The sequence below is a fragment of the Thrips palmi genome, unplaced genomic scaffold (assembly GCF_012932325.1).
Source record: "Thrips palmi isolate BJ-2018 unplaced genomic scaffold, TpBJ-2018v1 HiC_scaffold_4, whole genome shotgun sequence".
NCBI classification, from domain to species: Eukaryota; Metazoa; Arthropoda; class Insecta; order Thysanoptera; family Thripidae; genus Thrips; species Thrips palmi.
The window spans coordinates 4,170,008-4,189,433 of record NW_023144631.1 but is presented as its reverse complement, the minus strand read 5'-3'; the positions used below and the strand labels follow the sequence as shown (position 1 = coordinate 4,189,433).

Below are 19,426 nucleotides of genomic sequence, written 5' to 3'. Positions count from 1 at the left end.
CCCTGGGCCGGAAACGGACCGTCACCCCCTCCCGGCTTTCGGAACGTAACGTAACTCTTCTTCAACGCTAACGCATCCCTGGCTATAGTATCCATGGCTGCCAGTTTGTTGACTTTTGTGTTCTGTGCCCTACAACATTTAACAATACCACTGTAAGTTGTTTTTCAGCGACTCTATGAGGTTTGTCGCGATCAGTGTTAGGACACACATGCAAGTTCATTTTCATTTACGCTCGCGTTGTGCAAGCTCTGCGCAAAATTTCGCCTGACAATAATAGGCTTAACCTAGAGGATTTCAACAGTTGTTTTTGTTTGTGGTAATCACCCTTTTACCGGACTTACCCTCCACTCTTTGCATACAAGCAAATATTTTAAGACCGATCCTTACTATATTGATTAGTCCTGTCGAACTTCCCGTTTTGCTTAGTTTTGTTGTTTTGTGCCCAATATTCATTAGGTTAGGTTACTCTTTTAAGATAAGATTTTTCCCATTGATAAATTTCATTCATTATATAATCCCTTAATTCTATGTGCCTTTCTATTTCAGGAACTCCTCCAGTCTCAAAATGTATGACAAATAATTGGAACCACTGGGCCTCGGTTTATTCAAGCTTAAGCACTACTGAAGTAAGATTTCAAAATGGTGCATATTCCAGTAACGTATCAACATGATTATTGGATCCAAAATGAAAATCAATCAGTGGAACTTACTTGTCTTTTGCCCACTGGAGTACTCATTCCTCTTGAAGTTAACAAAAATGCAACACTTCAAGAAGTCAAAGAGGTAACCATTGATTCTCCAATACAACACTTTGAATAATAATAATTTTTTTTTATCAAATAAAAAAATTTTCTCTCAATTTTTCCTTTTAATGTTGTTTAGGATTTGTGGGATGAAGCTAGTAAATATCCATTGCATGGTATGCTTCACGATGCATCATTTTATGTCTTTGCGTGCATCAATTCTATGGCCGAAACTGAAGAATTGGTTGATGAAAACCGCCGCCTTTGTGATGTAAGACCATTTTGCTGTATTTTACGAGTAGCCCAACGAGTTGGTGACAAGGCTGACAAAGTTATCAATAATCAGATAAGTCATCTAATCGGCAAAGGTGTGTACAGGTTTGACAGTTTCTTGTGAGCGACTTTTTACTTTTCACTGTGTACTTTAATTATTTTCTACATTTTTGTATTCTCCAGGTCTTCATGAATTTCAAGCTTTAAAAAATTCAGAGATAAATGATTTTAGATGGAAAATGAAGAACTTAGGTGATGAAGTCGCAAGAACACGAGTCAACAAATCTTGGTTGGAGAGATTGTATTATCAATTTCCTCCCAGACTTGCCGACCCTGGTATAGAACTGCCACAGAATGTAACTTCTCGACTAAGGGAGGGAAGCTTTGTGTTAGTGACTCGATTTCAAAATACTGAAGTGAGTTTTTAATGTGCAATTTTTCTTGAGATTCAATCCTTGTCTATATCCTATCATTGAGCTGAATTTTATTTTCCAGACTTCCTTTACGTTTAATGTATCATATAACACCAAACCACAACAATTAGTTGCTCAAATCTTGAACAAAAAGTCATTGACTTTAGCTACAAGTGGGGAGCAAGTCCAGAACTATGTTTTAAAAGTTTGTGGTCAAGATGAATACCTTGTTGGTGATGTGCCTCTTCTACAGTTCCTTTACATTCAAGAAATGATAGCACGGGACCTATATCCAGTTGTAGTGACAGTTGAAATTGATAGTATTCCAGGTAAGCCAATCTTCTAAATGTTTCTCACAAGCGTTTCAAAATCTTACTCCTATCCTCTCTAAATCGTGTTGTTTTCTCTTGTATTTTTTTTAAAGTTGACAGAGGAAGTAGTAATGACACAGAAAATCAAGAAATGCAGAGGACTCGGCAACCATCCTCTACCAGCACTCAGCGCAAAAAAGGAAAGCATCTTTCCTCATGGTCTATCAACGAGCCATTTCAATTTGAAGTGAAAGAAATTTCAAGATTAAATTGTAACGTGCATCGTCCAGTTGAGGTTGGTGTAAATATTTCTGTCGTCATCAAGATCTACTTGCCTTGTCTTCTGGTTCAGACTGCTTTAACCCTGATTGTTTATTTTGTGAATTTTTTAGGTAGTGGTTCAGGCTGGTCTATTTCATGGTGGAAAATCATTATGTCAGTCTCAAAAAACTCAGGAAAAGGCTGTAGTTGAAAGTACAGCAAAGTTTGAAGAATGTCTACAATTTGATATCTTGGTTTCAAACATCCCTAGAATGGCTAGACTCTGCCTCGTAGTCTATGAAATATCTAAAAGTTCGAAAGGTGTGAGATCTAGAAGACTGAAGGATTCAAAACAGGTTTGACAGTATTAAAAAATATCAAATTCAAAATAGATATTTTAAATCTTACAACACTGTCAGAATGTATTTTGCTTTGTTTCATTTTTAGGAACTGTATATTGTTCCCCTCGCGTGGGTCAATACTACAGTTTATGATTTCAAAAACCAAATGAATACTGCTACAACACTATACATGTGGACGTATGCGGAAGATATACAAACCGATGACCTGCTTCATCCCCTAGGCACAGTGGTTTCCAATCCTTCTGGAAGTCATGCAACTCAATTGACATTAGCTTTTAAAAAGTAAGCCACTGAATTGTCTTTACATTGATATGTAGGTTAACCTTCTTCATGGAGCTTCAGCACTTGCTTGCACATATATTCACTTATTTTGTCTATTTCATAGGTATCATGCAGATCACACTGTTGTTTACCCATCTATTGAGAAAGTTCTGGAATTTGCTGAAAGCAAAGGAGAACTCATGCGGGGATGTGACAAATCGGAACCTTCGAACTCTAACAAGCAATATCTAGAAACTTTAAGGTAACTGTCATAGTTTATCAATTATCATGAAATTGTGGATGACATGATATTTAAAACTCTCCAATTTTGTTTATTTAGATCAAATGTTGAAACGGATCCTGCTTATGAAATGCATGAACAAGAAAGAAAAAGGGTGTGGGAGCTGCGTTATGATTGCATGAAACTTATGCCCCATCAACTACCGATGCTTCTAACTTGTGTTGAGTGGAACGACCAAAAGGAGGTTTGTTCTGGCGATGATAGTCTTTACTTTTTGCACTAGCCTTTTGTAATAACATTAACCTTTCATCTTACTTCAACAGATTGCTGAAGCAACAGCATTATTACAATATTGGCCTAAGTTACCTGTTGAAAAATCATTAGAGCTCCTGGATTATGCCTATGCAGATCAGACGGTCCGAAATTTTGCTGTGAAGTGCTTGCGAGATGTGAGGTCTGTACATTCATTTTTTCCATTTGCTGTGTCTAACAAGGATGCTGTCAAGCAAATTCTATAACATCTTTGCATTGTTCCCAATTTTAGTGATGAGGACCTGTCATTGTATCTTCTTCAACTTGTGCAGGCTCTGAAACATGAGTCTTATTTGTCCTGTGATCTAGTAGAGTTCTTATTACGGCGAGCTCTCAACAATCAAAAGATAGGTCACTTTCTATTCTGGCATTTGAGGTAAGTGTGTCAAACCCGAATGCATCACAATATGCAATAGTTTCAGCATCTTTCCCATTAGGGAAAGATGCTTTTTATCACATCAAAATTTGTTTCTAATTCTATTTTTAAAATCCAATTCTAGATCAGAAATGCAAGTAGCCTCAGTTTCTGTCCGATTTGGTTTAATTCTAGAGGCTTACTGTCGTGGTAGCCAAGAACACATGCGTTTATTGGTCAGACAAATAGAGTGCCTTGAGAAGCTTAAGGTTACCAGTGATGAAATGGTAAGAAGTCGCAAGGATAAGGATAAAGCTAAGCAATTTCTCCAAGACCGCCTTAAAGAACCTCACTGCCAAGATGCCCTTTCAAAAGTTTTAAGTCCTCTTGACCCAAGATATCGATGCAAAAAAGTCAGGTAAGATCCAGCAGCAGCAGGTGCTCATGAAGTGATTGACAATTAGAAACACTGTTTTTTTTTTATTTACTTGATATTGTATTATTTAAGCTATATTGTTCTTTTGTGTTTCCTTTTAGGGTTGAAAAATGTAAAGTTATGGACAGCAAAATGAGACCTTTATGGGTAGTGTTTGAAAACGATGATCCTTATGGAGATGACATTTATGTTATTTTTAAAAATGGAGATGATTTGCGCCAAGATATGTTAACTCTTCAAATGATTCGTATTATGGATAAATTGTGGAAGAATGAGGGTTTGGATCTGAGGTAGAGTATATTTCAACTTAAGTCACAAACTAACTGCTTTTTTTTCTCTTTCTCTGTAAAACTGATTTATTTTTTGTTTTGTGGGTAGGATGAACCCGTATGGCTGCATTTCAACAGACCACAAAGTGGGCCTCATTGAAGTGGTCCTGAATGCTGAGACAATAGCAAACATTCAAAAAGATAAGGGAATGCTTTCGGCAACATCTGCCTTTGAAAAGGGTTCCTTGCTTGGTATGTGAACTGCATGCATTATTTATTTCAAGCTCAGTGGCTAATTAACTGTATTGTTTATGCAAAGTTATTTTTAAAAAATATGTTCAACAGCATGGTTGAAAGACTACAATCAATCAGAGACCAAGTTAAACAAAGCAATTGAACAATTCACACTCTCATGTGCTGGGTATTGTGTAGCTACCTATGTACTTGGTGTTGCAGACAGGCATTCAGATAACATTATGGTGAAGAAAACTGGACAGGTTTGTTTTAATTATGATCTTTTCCTTTCCTTTAGGAATTCAGGACATTTAGTTGCTAGATTTCTGAAAGACTTTATTACTTTCTTTTCCTTTCAGCTCTTTCACATTGATTTTGGTCATATTTTGGGTCATTTCAAGGAAAAGTTTGGTATCAAAAGAGAAAGGGCCCCATTTGTTCTTACTCATGATTTCGTCCATGTGATAAACAAAGGACAGGCCAAGAAAGAAAAAGCGCTCGAATTTCAGATTTTTCAAAATACTTGTGAGAAGGTGCAGTATCAATAATGATTTGCTTAAATTAAGATGACACTGTTACCCAGTTTTCTTCATGACTTGATCTCTCTGTACAGGCGTTTTTAATTCTGAGGAAGCACGGTGGACTTATCTTATCTCTCTTTGCCATGATGATATCCACAGGATTACCAGAACTCAGTTCGGAAAAGGATCTTAATTATTTGAGGGACACACTGGTAAGCAAACAGATCCTTCCTATCTTGTCAGTTTCTCTTTCCAAACAAGCATAAAAAATATCATTTGTCATCACAAACTTTTCTTTTTAAGGTTTTGAACAAAACTGAACAAGAAGCGTTAGCCCACTTCCGTGCCAAATTTGATGAAGCCCTTGCTAATTCATGGAAAACATCGCTTAACTGGGCATCGCACAATGTTGCCAAGAACAACAAACAATAAGGAAGCGATAGTTCTTGTTGCTGGTGAATATGTACTGTAGCAATGTTTTTATAACAACCCCCTGTTTCTCTTTGATGTGTGAAGAAAGAAGCACAATGTTTTGTTAGAAAGTTATGTGTGTCCCCTAGTTCAATAGAGTGAAATATTCTTTTATTATTAGCATATGGTGCTGAAAGGTGAAGAAACTGGTCTGTAAAATCAGTGTATTAACTTGGTTGTCTTTGTTTTTGTGCTCTTGTTAATATTATAGTAATTTTATGGTGGACACAACACTTGACTCTTATGATGACCGTAGCATATGTACATACACAGGGTAAATTAGATGTATGGATTTTTTTAATGATTATTATAAACAGCACTAGTCATTAAATCATGAACATAATAATAATAATAAATAGTTAATGTAGCAGAAACTTGTCTCAATTTTTTTTTTGATCATATTTAATTGACAATTTGGTGATATTGGTCTAAGTGATGACATTTCATATAATTTTAATAGAATGAAATTAGTTCTTGCATTGCTTTTTGTTTTACTTTGTGTCATATGCTGCATTTGCAGAGGTGACCAATCATTACAAAGATGTGAGACTATAGCTTGCCTTTATGTTGTATTGTGCTACACAAGGGACCTCATTTGTGAGCCTAGGTTTTTTCTTCAAAATTGGAAGCATGTACTCACAACTATTTATTAGTCTGATTGAAGAAGCATTTGTGGATATTTGATACAACTACTTACAAATGTCTACATTTTATCAATTTCAAATGTGACCATCTTAAGAATGAATTATTTATTTAGCAAGAACTTTCGTCAAGAAAAACAGTGGGCCTGTAGTTTTTTGTTTGTTTGATGTTTTCACTTCCTCTAAAACGAATTGAATCCTTTTTGTTATGAGAGCACTTCTCATCTTTTAGTTTTCAAATTTCTTTGCATTAGAAACTGTTATCGTAAGCCTATTTTTATCTTATTCCCACTAGTTCCAGCATCAAAGTGTTCAGTTTTGGTGTCTAATTCCGTTTATTGCTGTGGTTTTTGTTTCAACTCTCTTTTTTCTTGTTCTTTTCCCAAAAGTTGCTCAGCAATATATAACTGGTTAGCAATAATTTTCTGTAAGCTCTTTGACAGAAGCTGAAAGAATTGCAGTGAAACTTTCCTTTAAGTGTCACCTATACTCAGAATTATTGAAATTTTCTCCCCATACAAAGTTTTCTTTTGCCTGCCACCCAACCGTGTCCCATTTTAGCAAAGCTTCCTTCCCCTTTCGTTCTTGAGAACGGGAAATATGTATCAGTGGGTCAAAATATAAAAGATTTTACAGGTCTTTCATCTTACAACTGTGCACTAAGCACTATTTTTTTACTACTTCACCTGCCAGTCCTAGTGTGTGTTTTCCATTTGTGGTGAAGAGAAGCACTTCAGTGCCATAAACATATAGATACTCAAATGTGCCTTAGTTGAATTCTCCCATCTTTTTACTTAATTTGACATGAGGTTTAGGAAATGGAGAGCAGCCTGACAATGTTTCTCTCATAGTTCTGTTCAACATTTTAGGATTTTTTTATTTACATGTATACATCAAGAACTGTTGGTTGATGTGTATAACTTGTATCTTGCTCATTTAGTTTCAGTTATTATTCGTTAACATTTTGACCTTTGTGTTTGTTTTTTGGTTGTCTCTATTGCAGAGGTTTGAGGAAACTGCATCAATGACTCACCTCAGTTGTAATCATTTTCTCACTGGTAGTTCTGTGAGTCATAAATGTACAAAAACGAACTTTGAAGGAATGATGACAGTTCAGAACTGATGTCACCTGGTGTAACATGCTTTGAAGATGCTGCTGTTTCATTTTCAATTGAGAGATACAATGCTTTCTGAAAAGGATCTCCAATTCATTGACTGCTTGTAATCAGCTGCAGCCCTGATAGGAACTGCTCCTTATTGTGGACTTTATTCCTCTCATTGAAATGCTGTATCCCATCCCTACAATCAACTTAATCATTAGGTGCTCTTAACATTCAGTTTGTGTGCTTTACTTTTTTTTTCGTTTTGTTTTGTGTGTATGTATGTGTGTATGTGGATAGGTGTATATGGTTGCGTATGCGCTTCTTATAATTCTTGGAAAGTTATATTGATTCTCAGTTGTAAATACCAACCTTTTTGTTTGGTATTTCCAGCTGAGAATGGCAACATGTGATGCTCTGTATACTTTTATATCATAAAATAATATCTTTATGTAATGTGCCATGATATGGGTTTGATGGCTGAAACAAAATAAGGAAAAAACTGCAAATTGCCAATTGTGACTGTGGTTGCCTCACCGCCACATGAGCATGAGGGGGTTATTGCATTCAGAATTATCAATTTTGGTGATAGGAAGATGTCATATTTTGAAATGATTCAAAATCTCTGAATGCATTTATTGAGACAACTTAAACACTACCAATTTGAAATAGACCTGTGAAATTATAGGTTACTTGTGGCAGAATTCATGAGGAAAGAAAAATGTTTTATTCAATACTATAGATTTAAGATATCTGTAAGAAGAAGTTTTATATTTTTGTATAGTATTTGTATTGATAAAAAATCTGGCTGAGTTTGCCAATCTTTGAGCAGTGAAAAGAAGTTATTTTGTATAATTTGCAATTTTGAGCCAATTATGTTGTCAACATTTTTCAAACTAAGTATAGGAGTCCAAATTTAATTTATTCCCCCTTATGACCAAGAAGCCGTAGAGTATTGAGGAGTGAAGTCGTTGTGTGAAGGAGTTGTAAACCTTATTGGAAACCTTTCCTTGTAAAGTTATAGGCTGAGATACAGTGTGTTATGTCAATGGCATGGATGATGTTCCCTCATCTACTTGTTTCTGAATCAACTGCATTATGGCCAAACATGATATGCAATAACTGTCTCATGAAAGGTATTGTAGTTGGATTTGTACTGTCTACAAATGTCTTCCCAGGAGAAGGGGTGTTCAATGGAGTTTGGCACCCTTTTTGCTTTAACCATGGTTGGTGCTTTGTTAAATATGTTTTGTTATAAGGGCGATTAATAACTTCAATCAGTCTTATTTTTCTTTGTAGTTGTAAATTTTATTTAACTTTTTAAGTATATAGAGTGTATTTCCTGGTTGAGTTAAGAAAAACTCCATAATTGATTACTGATCTCATCTATTTTATTGAACTGCATTACTTCCAATTGTCATGACATAGTGCTCAGGACATTGTGCATATTTGTACTAGATTATAAGAGTATTCACTGAATACTCGCTAGTGCCCTTTATGTATTTTTACAGTGGGCCTCTTTTGCATTGGTCTACAAATTACATGAGATAATAAATGAAGTTCTCTAATAGGTAGTAGTTTTCTTCATCTCCCACCAGGGCCGCCAGAAGCACTTTCTGGGGGGTTTCGATGGGTTGCTTATCTTCAAGAAGCAAGATCCTACATCCCAGGGGCGTCGACGCGTTCGAATTACAGTGGGAGCAAGCGGCGCAGTGTCGTGTGGGTTGCCTACCTTTAGGCGTAATTATGTGGCAGCATTCGCTGAACGTGAACGTATGACAACAAAGTTAAAGGAGGCATTCTTGCTACAATACTAGCTTGGCTATTGCTCGCAAGAATTAAACGAGACATCAGTAATATAGAACGTGGCTATTGGTGCACGAAACAGATGCCTGGTGCTCCGTGCCCAGAGGTCTCTGGGGGTGCATTCTGCATTGTCTGCATTGCCCCGGTGGCCCCCACGGGGTCGACACCCCTATAGCGAGATCCTATGAGTGAGAAAATGAGTCCCTCCCCTCAATTTTGTCACCCTTGTCTTCCACACCCAGCAAACTACACCCCACCCCCATAAATAGGTCAATAAATAAAATAGAGCCAAATATTACTTAGTTCGTTTTTTTGAGAAACGATTTATTAAGTAAACAATGATTACTTTAAGTTTGTTATAATTAAACTTAACCACACATATAAAGAGCAATAAAAATATCACCAGCACTGCCCATTGATAACTATAACAAGTAATACTACACAAATTACTTATTATTACACAGGCTTATCATTACTTCAGTCTTGATGATATCTCACATGACGTAAGACATTTAAGGGTACATAATCACATTACATCTTTGTCTCGAAGAGACCGTCCAAGGATCGAGCTGGGAAGGACGAGGTGCGCCACAGCCGCGCAGTGCACCGTGCAGTCAAGAGTTTCATTTCCCTCCATGTCACAACGGGAATCTGAATCAGCTTGGACGCCCCGCGTCAACGCGTCGCCGCTTTGGTCAAACTTGGAATAATTTACAAAAATAAATACAAAAGTGCGCGTGGCGACTCCGGGCGTTCCGTGCCGGTGGGCCGGTGGACGTGTTGCGGTCCGGCGGTGCGGTGCCGCGGCGAGGTGTCGGGTTGCGTTGCCAGCGTTGCCCAGAGGCTGTCCCCGCTGTGGTGGCGCGGCGGGGCGGGGCGGGGCGGGGCGGGGCGTGCGGGGCGGTAGGTGCGACACACCCCGCCTTACGTCACGGCGGCCAGCCGCCCGCGGCCGGGCCACCATGGGGCCACCGGGCGCAGGACGAGATCGACACGCAACGGAATCGGCCCGTCCGGCACGCCGCCCCAGGGCCACGCCCGCGGCCCCGCCCCTGCCTTCCAGCGTGACAGGCCGTCAGGACGTCGGGCCACCTCGTCTCGCTGCGGCGACGCGCTGTCGCCGTCTCCCCGACCCGACATACGATCTTTGGCATGGACCGTGGCCGCGCGGCCCGGAGGCTGGCCGGCCACGCCTCGGGCCTGGCCTGCAGCCTGCAGCGGCCTGCCGCCGAGGCCCCGGGAGCCACCCGGTCACGCGGGTGCGGAGGAGGCCCGGGAGAGCCTCTTCCTCAGTCAGCTGGCCCGTCAGCCTGGACGGAGAGCTCAAGAGATGTTGATGCAGCGCAGCTTCTTGCCGGGCACCCGCGACGAGAAGGCGAACGCGTCTTGCGCCGCGGCGGCCTGCTCCAGGTGCTGGTGCTGCAGCTGCACTGCGAGCTCGGCCACGTCCGCGACGTCGCCCTTGTCGTCCTGCTCCGCTGCCGCCGCTGCCGCCACCGCCGCTGCCACCACCACGTCGTCGTCGTCGTCGTCGCCGAGCACCGTGGTGGGCGTGGCCTTGCTGGTGGCCGCGCTGGCCACGCCCATGAGCGTGTCGAGGCAGAGGCGCCGCCGCCGAATCTCGTGCCGCACCAGTTGCTCCAGCGAGAACAGGTGGTCGTCGTCCGCCTCGGGGGCCGCGTGCCGCATGTACTCGGCCAGGCGCAGCAGGTACTCCACGTTGTGGCCCGTGGCGCCGCGGCACTCCACGATCTGGTGCGCCATCAGGGGAAGCGGCGCGTCGCCGAGCCACAGGCGGTTGCTGGGCGTGGCCACGTAGAGCAGCGCGGCGAAGGGCTGCACCGGGACACCGCCGGGGACACCGCCGCCCACGCCGGCGTCGTCTGTGGACAGGGAACAGGGGAAGGCACCGTCAGTGTGAGTCGCTTAAGGGCGCTCTGACTGGAGCGCCTGCGGCGTAGGCAGCCGCCACTGCAGCGCGCACGGCCGCCGAGCGTGCTGCCTACGCCGCATTACCATTGACACTAAGGGCTAGACCACACATCTCGCCGCGCAGACTCACCGAGGCACGGCCGCTTCGGGAAGAAGGTGGCGAAGTTGGTGATGTAGCCGCCGAGCTTGCACTCGCGGTTGGCCAGGTACGGCAGCGCGGCCTCCCCGCTCAGCTCGAAGGCGCGGCCCCAGACGACGCCCTGCAACAAGGAGAGACAAAGGACCGCGTTAGCGCCCAGCGGCCAGAGAAACGGCCAAACGGCGCGCCCGGCCGGGTGTTGAACCCGCGACCGCGACGGCCGACGGCGACGCACGGGAAAGCCAAACCGTGGCGTCAAGGCCGGCTGGGCAGTCACCTTGCCGCCGAGCGGTCGACCTGCCGGCCCGTTTGGCGGAGCGCGAAGCCTGGCGAAGCCTTCCGGACGGCTGCGCCAGGCTGCGCTTGCACTCCCCACCTGGCGCTGGCTCGCGCCACGCGCTGGCCGACATCAAGACGTCTGTCAGTGTCTAGGTCCGGTGCGACGTCGCAGCCGCCGCTGGCGGGGCTGGCGGACCGCCAAGCGCGTGCCTGATCGGCAACCTTGCTATCACCCCTCGGTAACAACACACAGCCCCGCCTAGGCCCGTAGGCCCAGTGGGCCAGACGGCACTTGGAGAGCCACCGCCGCTATCGATAGCCTATCGCCGCGACGCAGCAGACTGGCTCCGAGAGTCGTTCTCGTCGCTCTGTCTCTCTCGCACTCAGGGGGCGCCGCGTGCCAGTGCGAGAGAGACAGGGCGACGAAACCGACTCTCGGAACCATCTGCAGACGACCAAGTGCAGCGACTGCGGTGCTCAACAGTGTAGTCTGGCGGCGTGCCACAAGTTCGAAAACAAGACGGCCCGGGCAGGAGTCGAACCCGGGGGCGCCGTTTTGCTTCCTCATTCGCAAACAGGCGGCACGCGACAGTGACAGTGCCACTGCTGGACCAGTGGGCCAGTGGAGTGGACCGCAAGATGTGCTGATTCACTGATTGCTCCGGGCACGCCAAGCCAAGCCACGCACGCCACGTCATACGCCGCTGCCGCTCATCGGTACAGTGCAGTGGTTAATTTCCGAGAAACATGTGACCGAGAGACCCCAGCGGACCTGCAGACTCATTCCGAGAGTCGTTTTCGTCACTGTCTTTCTCGCACTCATGGAGCGTCCCGCATAGGTGCGAGAGAGACAGGGCGACGAAAACGACCCTCGGAATCTATCGGTTGCCTGCGCTTGGCGTTAGTACAGCACAGACAGCCCGCCACGCTGGCCGCGGGGTGGGTGCCTGGGGCTGTGCCTTGGGCCCCAGAGGGCCTGCTCGGTGTCCCCGCAGCCCTGCAGCATTGGGCCGCGACGGTGATAGGCTCACGCGGCCCTCAGGAAGGCCCTTGCACAGTCCAGGGTCAACTCACTTCGGTGATTGACGCAGAGCGGCCAGCGCGGCCAGCCCGACGCAGAGACAAGCCCCGGGTTCAAACACTGGCCTCTTTCTTTTTCCTTTTCCACGCCCCGCGGCTCGCTGCCGCTGCTGGGTTGAGGGTCTCGGCCGGGAAGGGAGGTCGCCCAGGGCGGCCGTCCGCACGGGTCAGCGGTCAACTCATCCAATAATTGCGCATGTCACGTCGCCGCGCCAGGCGTCAGGCAGGACGCCGTCGACGCCGTGGCGGTGGAGTCACGTCGTCCCCGCCGCCCTTGCCGCCTTCACACAGGCCGTGTTAGCGACCGGCCAGCACGCTAGAAGCGGCAGCGGCTGCCCCTGATTCCGAGAGTCGTTTTCGTCGCTCTGTCCCTCTCGCGCTTATACCCATGAGCGCGAGGGAGACAGAGCGACTCCTCGGGATCAGTGTGCTGTGTACGACATGCAAGTCTTTCATTGCCCAATGGGGGCCACCCGTTTGTTGACAACGCTGACAACCACCCGCCACGCGCCGAGGAGGGTCCGTCAGCGAGAGTGAGAGTGCACCCACCGTAGGTAGGCCTTAAATTTCATTTTCGATGCATCGAAAATTAATTCCTACGTAACATAGATAAAGATCTGGACACCCATAAAAGTTTGTGAAAAATAGTGAGACTGCATCAGGCGAAGAGTGCAGAAAAAAGTAGACAAACTAGCAGTTACTGTATAGTACCACTGACGTAGGAGTGCGACAGAGACAGAGCGACGAAAGCCCGTCTGCAACAAACACCCCGCCTTCAGGCTTCAGGCCTGGCGTGCTTGGCAATCGCGTGAGTCGCGTGTGTGTTTTCAGTGTCCACGTGAACACCACTCCCGGACCGACTGATCCTCGCCGATGCTCGCCCGAAATTCCTCCGCCGCGGTGGTCAGTTTTCTCTTGGCGCGCGCGAACACACTCTCACACACACACACACACGCACACACCGACACGGAGACAGCAGCACCCGATTTGCCGCACTGGGCCTAACTTTAGCGCGGCGATGCGATCAGTGCCGTGCGTCGCCAAGTGGTTGCTTTCCACAATCGGATCATCTCCACGTGTCGCGAGACAAACGATGGACCGCGTGGCGTGGCGCGGCGTGGCACGGCGTGGCGCGGCCCATCACAACACGGCCTGGCAGCGCGCCAGAGACGAGCGGCGTATCGCCAAAGGCGGCCAAAGGGAATCCACTTGTTGTTCGGCCATCGTATTGACATTATACGGGACACCCGCGGCGGCCCGCCGTGCCCGCCGCCACTGTCGAGCCCAGATGGAGAGACAACAGCGACGCCACGTAACCAATCACACCGAAATCACACCATCAAGCATCCGATTGGCGCCGCTTTTGATTTTGTTGTGGTCGCCGCGCCGGCCGGCGGTCCGGAGTCCGGAGGACGACCACTTTCCGGAGCCGGTACCGCAGCCCCGCATCCCGCACGACAAAGTCGTCACGTTCCGTTCCGCTTCGCTTTTCTCGCGAGGAGCCGCCAAGTGAATGACTATCAATTTCAGTGCGAATATTCCCGCGGAAACGAGCATTTCGCAGCCTGCTGCACTGTCGCGTGGTTTTCATTTTCCAGAGTGCCTCCCCGCAGGACTGGCACACGCGACGACGCGAGCGGGGTGGGGTGTCTGGTAGTCTGCAGGTCTGTAATGAGATACTCACATCTTTCTCCTCGACGAGGGTGGCTACTCGTCCAGGCTGCAACAAAAGGACAAGCACGAGTCAGTACACTGCCGGTGGACAGACAGACAGGCGGACAGACAGACAGACAGGTGGACAGACAGACAGACAGACAGACAGACAGACAGACAGACAGACAGACAGACAGACAGACAGACAAACAGCGGGCAGACAGACAGACAGACGCAGGGCCCAGGCAGGGCCTCGCGGACGGAATCCTCATGAAATCCGTTTCCGAAGACTTTTTCTTAACGCCCTCTCCAGCTGCGTCGGCCAGTCACCCCGCCCGTATCAATTCTTCAAAGTGGCCCTAAATGGGGCAGCGCTGGCCAGCGCGCCCCTGCCCCTCCGCGACGCGCAGCCAACGAAGCCTTGCCAGCCACCACCGCGCGGTGCTTGCCCCCGACCAGGATCGAACACCCAAAAAACGGAGCCATTCAGTGGCGGGCAGTGCCAGGGCAGTGCAAGGCAGCGCCTCGCAGAGCCACTCGAAGGCTCTAGAGTGGCGGCACTGTAAAAGCGAGACGGCGCCGACGAACGTGGACGTACGTAGAATGTGTGACGTGGGCGCCGCCACCTGTCCCAACAGACGGGCCGGCGCGGCGGCACGTTTCAGGCTGCACGGCGGACACGGTGCGAGGCGCTACTTTGAATCAAGGAATTTCCGCGGCTGTTTGGGAATGTTTTGGCCGCGCGGCACGGCCCCACCCCGAGGCAGCGCGCCCCAGCGCGCCCCAGCGGGCCCCAGCCCCGGGCGTTCGACGCGAGCGTGGCGTGGGCCTCGGTGAGCCTCCACTATCGCTGCAGCTGGGCATGCAGGCCTCCGAGCAGGCCTCCGACACCGTCCGACACCTCCACGTCGCTCTGCACCGGGGCGGGCGAGGCAGGGCGAGGCAGGGCGAGGGGCAGGGCGCCCCTCAACGCCGCTCCACCCCCTCAAAACCTGTTGGTGCGGCGACGTGAACCGAATGCCGTTCGGCTCGGCACCCTGTGGGCACCCTCCTCTAATTCAGTCGCCCCGCCCCATCGGAAATACGCCGCGCGCTTTTTTTCCAGCGTACCTGCCGGGCAGCACGCGGCGCGCCACGCTCTGCGGACTGAGAGTCGTTTTCGTCACTCTGTCTCTCTAGCACGGGACGCCCCATGAGTGCGAGAGAGGCAGGGCGACGAAGACGACTCTATACTGGTCTATGGGAGTGTGGGGACTGGGAAGGGCTTTTCGAATCCAGTGGCGCGGCGCGTTGTTTGTGTTGGTTGCCGGGCCGAGGGGGGCCGAGGGTGCAGGGGTCGACCGGCCTAAGGGCCCGCCCCACTGGGGGCCCACGGGGAGCATACCGATATCCCCGCGAACCCAATATCGCGAATCGGCGTGGCGTGGCGCGGCCCCGCAGGGAGCGGTGGATATCGCGGACCCCGCCCCGCCCCGCCCCCCCCCGCCCCGCCCCGCCCCGCCCCGCCGCGCCGCCACGCGGTTGCTTCACACGGCGACCGCGGACGTCCGTCACAGCCAAGCGCCACGCTCAGCGCGATCTGCCCGTTTTTGCAGCCGCAATTGAAAAAAAGACACTTAAAAACGGCCGAGTCGAGCAGCGGAATCGTGAAGAAATGTCGCGCTATTTGTTTTCCCTCGATTCCGTTATACTGCGCGTTTGGCTCGGCTTTTGTCCGCCAAATGATGGCGGGCAGATAGCTGCAAAGCTGCAGCCGGGAAGGCCAGGAAGTGCGCTGGCTGGCTGCGCTGGTAATCAGCCCTTTGATAAGTGGACCTGCAGTCCGATTCCGAGGGTCGTTTTCGTCGCTCCTGTCTCCCTCGCGCGCACGGGGCGCACCCACATGGGTGCGAGAGAGACAGAGCGACGAAAACGGCTCTCGGAATCGGCCTGGCTGAGCTGCCATGATTGGACGGCCCGCCATTTGGGCGACTCATGCAGGGCGTGCGGGGCGGGCGGGGCGGGCGGCACTCACAGATGGCCATACAGTGCGGGCGGCACCTTCTCTTTGATTGGGGCAGCAAGCCGGCAGTGTAATCAGCGCGCCGGTACGACTACACACACGTGGACGACGGCACACTCGCAAAAATCAACTACAGACTCAATTTAAATGGACTTTGGCGATCTCGTATCGGTGTTTACTGTTTTTGTTTACGTAAAAATAAAAAGCGCGAGTCGATGCGAATTCCGTCAAGTTTGTACGACTACCGCGCTGCCGCCTGGCCGCCGCCCATGCGAGACACATTATTGCCGTCTTGTTGGACTTCCCCCTCCACAGCACGCGCGGGACGCGTGGCCAGGCTGCCGCCCCCTCCCTCCTCTCCCTTCCGCCCCCCGGACCGTTCCCGCGGCCAGGTTAAAATAGATCCAGAGTCTATGCCCCTTGGGCTTGCGCCGCCGAGCGCCGCCTTGCGCGCCATCGCCGGGACGGCCAGCACGGCCAGCACCCCACCCACGGAAGACGCCGTCCGACGCCGCCCGGCCCGGGGTTCCCTGGGGAGGAGGGGAGCCCGGCGCTCCTTAGCGCTTTTCCGCAACTCGGAACTTCCGTGGCAGTCTTTACGCACCCCGGCGCCCTGGCGGCCCGGCGGCCTGCTAAGTGCAGCCCACACTGCAAAGCACACAGCCCCGCGCAGGCCGCCAGGATCGACGCGCTTCACCTCGCCTGCAGCCTGACTCCGAGAGTCGTTTTCGTCGCTCTGTCTCTCTCGCACTCATGGGGGCGCCCGGTGCGGGTGCGAGAGAGACAGAGCGACGAAAGCGACTCTCGGAATCGGTGTGCTGCTGGTCGTCGGCCCGCGTTCGTATTTTCGGCGCGTCTTGACCTGGTTCCCCACAAGGCCGGCGAGTGCCCCGAGTACATGGGGTGCGGTGCGCCCTGTGTGCTTTTCATCATGCCGGCATACAGTGCGCTGCGCGGCGCCGTCGCGGCGGCCAGCTTCTCTGGGCTCGACGGCGAGGTGCCACCCGCCCCGCCGGCCCCGCCGGCCCCGCCCGCCACTCGGACGGCAAGTGTCGTCGCCGACGCCGTGACCGGCCTCAGGGCCACGACGACGTCGGCGACGGTCGGCGAGCGCGATGACGCCAATATGACGACAACGCGTCACGCGTCGGGCGACGCGACAAAGCCCTCCCCGTCGATAATTTCTTTAAGTAACAATTTCTCACTCGGGGAACGCCAAGTTTTGACAGGCGCGGCGTCCCGGCTGAGCCTCCCCGGCACCTGTTGAGTGTTGCAGCCCCGTCCCCCGGCCTAGGCCTCCACTCCGGCCGGTGATGTTCTTTGCTCCCCCGGGCAGACTGATTCCGAGCGTCGTTTTCGTCGCTCCGTCTCCCTCGCACCCACACGGGACGCCCCATGAGCGCGAGAGAGACAGAGCGACGAAAGCGACTCTCGGAATGAGTCTGCCGGCGCGAAGCGAGACCACAGATACGGCTATCTGCTCAGCTGTTTTGGTGCGCTCAGCATGCTCCGGCCGCTCTGCGCGCGCTATCGGTGTGACCAAATAATTGACTGCCCGTCCGTCCGTCAAGTTCGAGGAAAGGCGCTTAGCTCTATTTGCCCTCTGGAATCGGTACCGGATTCGGGATTCGGTATCCGAAAGCGAAAGCGGGTAAATTCGGGAAGCTTTCGGGGAACCGCAACCGGATATAGCGCGGCTTGAATAGGCCGAGGCAAAGAGCAGCAGAGCGCAGCAAAAAGCCCCGGGCCTAACAGTGGGCCGATTCCGAGCACTGCGTTTGTGGCTGTCTCTCTCGCACCCTACGGGATGCCCCATGAGTGCGAGAGAGACAGCGCGACAACAGCCGCGGGGAATCCGGAGCGAACTCCGGCGGATTAGCGGGGAGGCGTTGCTTGTCGTTCCCGAAACACGTACAGGTGGCCGCGGCACGACACGTCGGGCTCCCGAGAAGCCGCGGACAGAATTCCTCCACTTTTTCCAATTTTATTTTTTACGACTTTTGGGGGCACTGTATTTTTTTAGAGCGCCTGGCCGTCGCGTGCGCGAGATACAAGCCTGGCCGCAGAGTTCGCCGACTTGAGTGATAAGTGGCCGCCAACGACGGGCGACAGGCGTGGACCCGTTTCGCACCTTCGGCCGCATTCGCACGTAATCTCAACAACGGGCTAACCATTTCCGCAATGAAAATGAGACGCCTGAGTGGGTGTTCGAACCCGGGTCCGACTGACAGCGTCTCCCGGGGAGGATCAGTGACTGACCGCGGTTCAATGCCATCGCGTGGAGCCCTGGCCGCGTAGGCCGACCGCGCGACCGCGGCCACGCACTTATAGCTACACTGCACCGCGAGCCACGCATCGTTCCCACGGACTAGCATCGATTCACAGTGTGGGAACGCCAATAATCGAAGCCTCGCGCCCTGCGCCCTGAGACGAGCTGCCTTTGCAGTGCAGGGGACGACGGCCCTCGTCGCTCTTTCTCACTCGCACTCGAGAGCGGCCAGGGCCTTGGCCAGGGCCACGCGACAGAGCGATGACTGCGCTCAGTACCCAGCGCCTCCGGTAGACTGCGCGGCGCCTCTCGAGCCGGGAGGACTTCCCCGTGACAATGTCTCCAAGTGGGTCAGCTGATAGACGGCCGGCCGGTCGGAAGGCCGGCACCGCCGCGCCGTGCCGCCGTGCCGCGCCACGCCACGCCCCCCCGCCGTGCGTCAGTGCGTCTGCGACGTACCTGGTTCTCGGTGCCGCGGTGCGTGGTGTTGCCCTGCCAGAACTTGCGCGCGTAGCCCTTGATGTAGCCGGTGACGGAGCGGTGGAAGTCGAAGCCGGGGTGCCAGCAGAGCGAGCCGTAGCCGAACACCCAGAGCCCGGACGTGGCCGCCGAGTCCGCGTCCCCGGCGGCGTGCGCAGCGTGCTCGGCGTTCATTTCAAGGTGAAGGTGGGCGACGGGCTGGAGAGGAGAGGTTATGGACCGCCGTGGGGCCGGCTGGGTCGTCGTCACCGCTGCAGTCTCTCAGGGACCATCCGACGGTCCAGTCCAGGAGCGGCGCCGCGCTGGGCCAGGGGCAGCCGCTGGTTCAGGCGTCGCTTTGACAGCAAAACGAGAGCCAAGTCGACACGCGTCGAGAGGAGAATGCACTGGGGCGCGTGCGGAGTGCGGAGCAGTGTGGAGCGTCGGGCACTGGCTCGGAGAGAAACTGCCGGTCGAGTGAGTGAGTGAGGAGGGGCCGGGGGCCGCGCGCCGGGCAGCGCAGAGCGGGCGGCGGGCGCCACTTTCAGCCCCCCTCCCCCTCCCGCCGTCCCCCAAGCGGCCGGCGCGGGAACGCCGGCTTTG

The 19,426-nt window shown here is 51.0% G+C and overlaps 2 protein-coding genes across 2 annotated transcripts; one reads left to right on the top strand and one right to left on the bottom strand.

Annotated features, from left to right (window-relative positions):
• The first annotated feature begins 32 nt into the window (after positions 1-32).
• On the top strand, positions 33-7,915 carry LOC117649659 (phosphatidylinositol 4,5-bisphosphate 3-kinase catalytic subunit delta isoform). The gene is made up of 19 exons (XM_034392601.1): positions 33-152; positions 547-783; positions 883-1,111; positions 1,200-1,432; positions 1,512-1,758; positions 1,854-2,035; positions 2,133-2,357; positions 2,449-2,645; positions 2,749-2,886; positions 2,965-3,109; positions 3,189-3,319; positions 3,410-3,553; positions 3,678-3,950; positions 4,070-4,258; positions 4,347-4,489; positions 4,583-4,734; positions 4,831-5,004; positions 5,085-5,204; positions 5,296-7,915. Exons 2-19 carry the CDS (start codon positions 640-642, stop codon positions 5,422-5,424), a joined length of 3,195 nt encoding a protein of 1,064 aa, XP_034248492.1. The 5' UTR covers positions 33-152; positions 547-639; the 3' UTR covers positions 5,425-7,915.
• Positions 7,916-10,054: 2,139 nt separating this feature from the next.
• LOC117649657 (glutathione-specific gamma-glutamylcyclotransferase 1) lies at positions 10,055-19,338 on the bottom strand. Its single transcript, XM_034392596.1, has 4 exons — positions 18,824-19,338; positions 14,125-14,160; positions 11,073-11,202; positions 10,055-10,893 (listed from the first exon to the last, which is right to left on the bottom strand). The coding sequence occupies exons 1-4, from the start codon at positions 19,016-19,018 to the stop codon at positions 10,334-10,336; spliced, it is 921 nt and encodes a 306-aa protein (XP_034248487.1). The 5' UTR covers positions 19,019-19,338; the 3' UTR covers positions 10,055-10,333.
• Between the last annotated feature and the right edge of the window lie 88 nt (positions 19,339-19,426).

Coding starts and splice junctions, on each gene's coding strand:
- LOC117649659 (XM_034392601.1), top strand. CDS start 640: ATGGTGCATATTCCAGTAACGTATCAACATGATTATTGGATCCAAAAT. Junction 3,110..3,188: donor AGTGGAACGACCAAAAGGAG/GTTTGTTCTGGC, acceptor TTACTTCAACAG/ATTGCTGAAGCAACAGCATT. Junction 5,005..5,084: donor TTCAAAATACTTGTGAGAAG/GTGCAGTATCAA, acceptor CTCTCTGTACAG/GCGTTTTTAATTCTGAGGAA.
- LOC117649657 (XM_034392596.1), bottom strand. CDS start 19,018: ATGAACGCCGAGCACGCTGCGCACGCCGCCGGGGACGCGGACTCGGCG. Junction 14,161..18,823: donor ACCGCGGCACCGAGAACCAG/GTACGTCGCAGA, acceptor CTTTTGTTGCAG/CCTGGACGAGTAGCCACCCT. Junction 11,203..14,124: donor CCCTCGTCGAGGAGAAAGAT/GTGAGTATCTCA, acceptor TCCTTGTTGCAG/GGCGTCGTCTGGGGCCGCGC.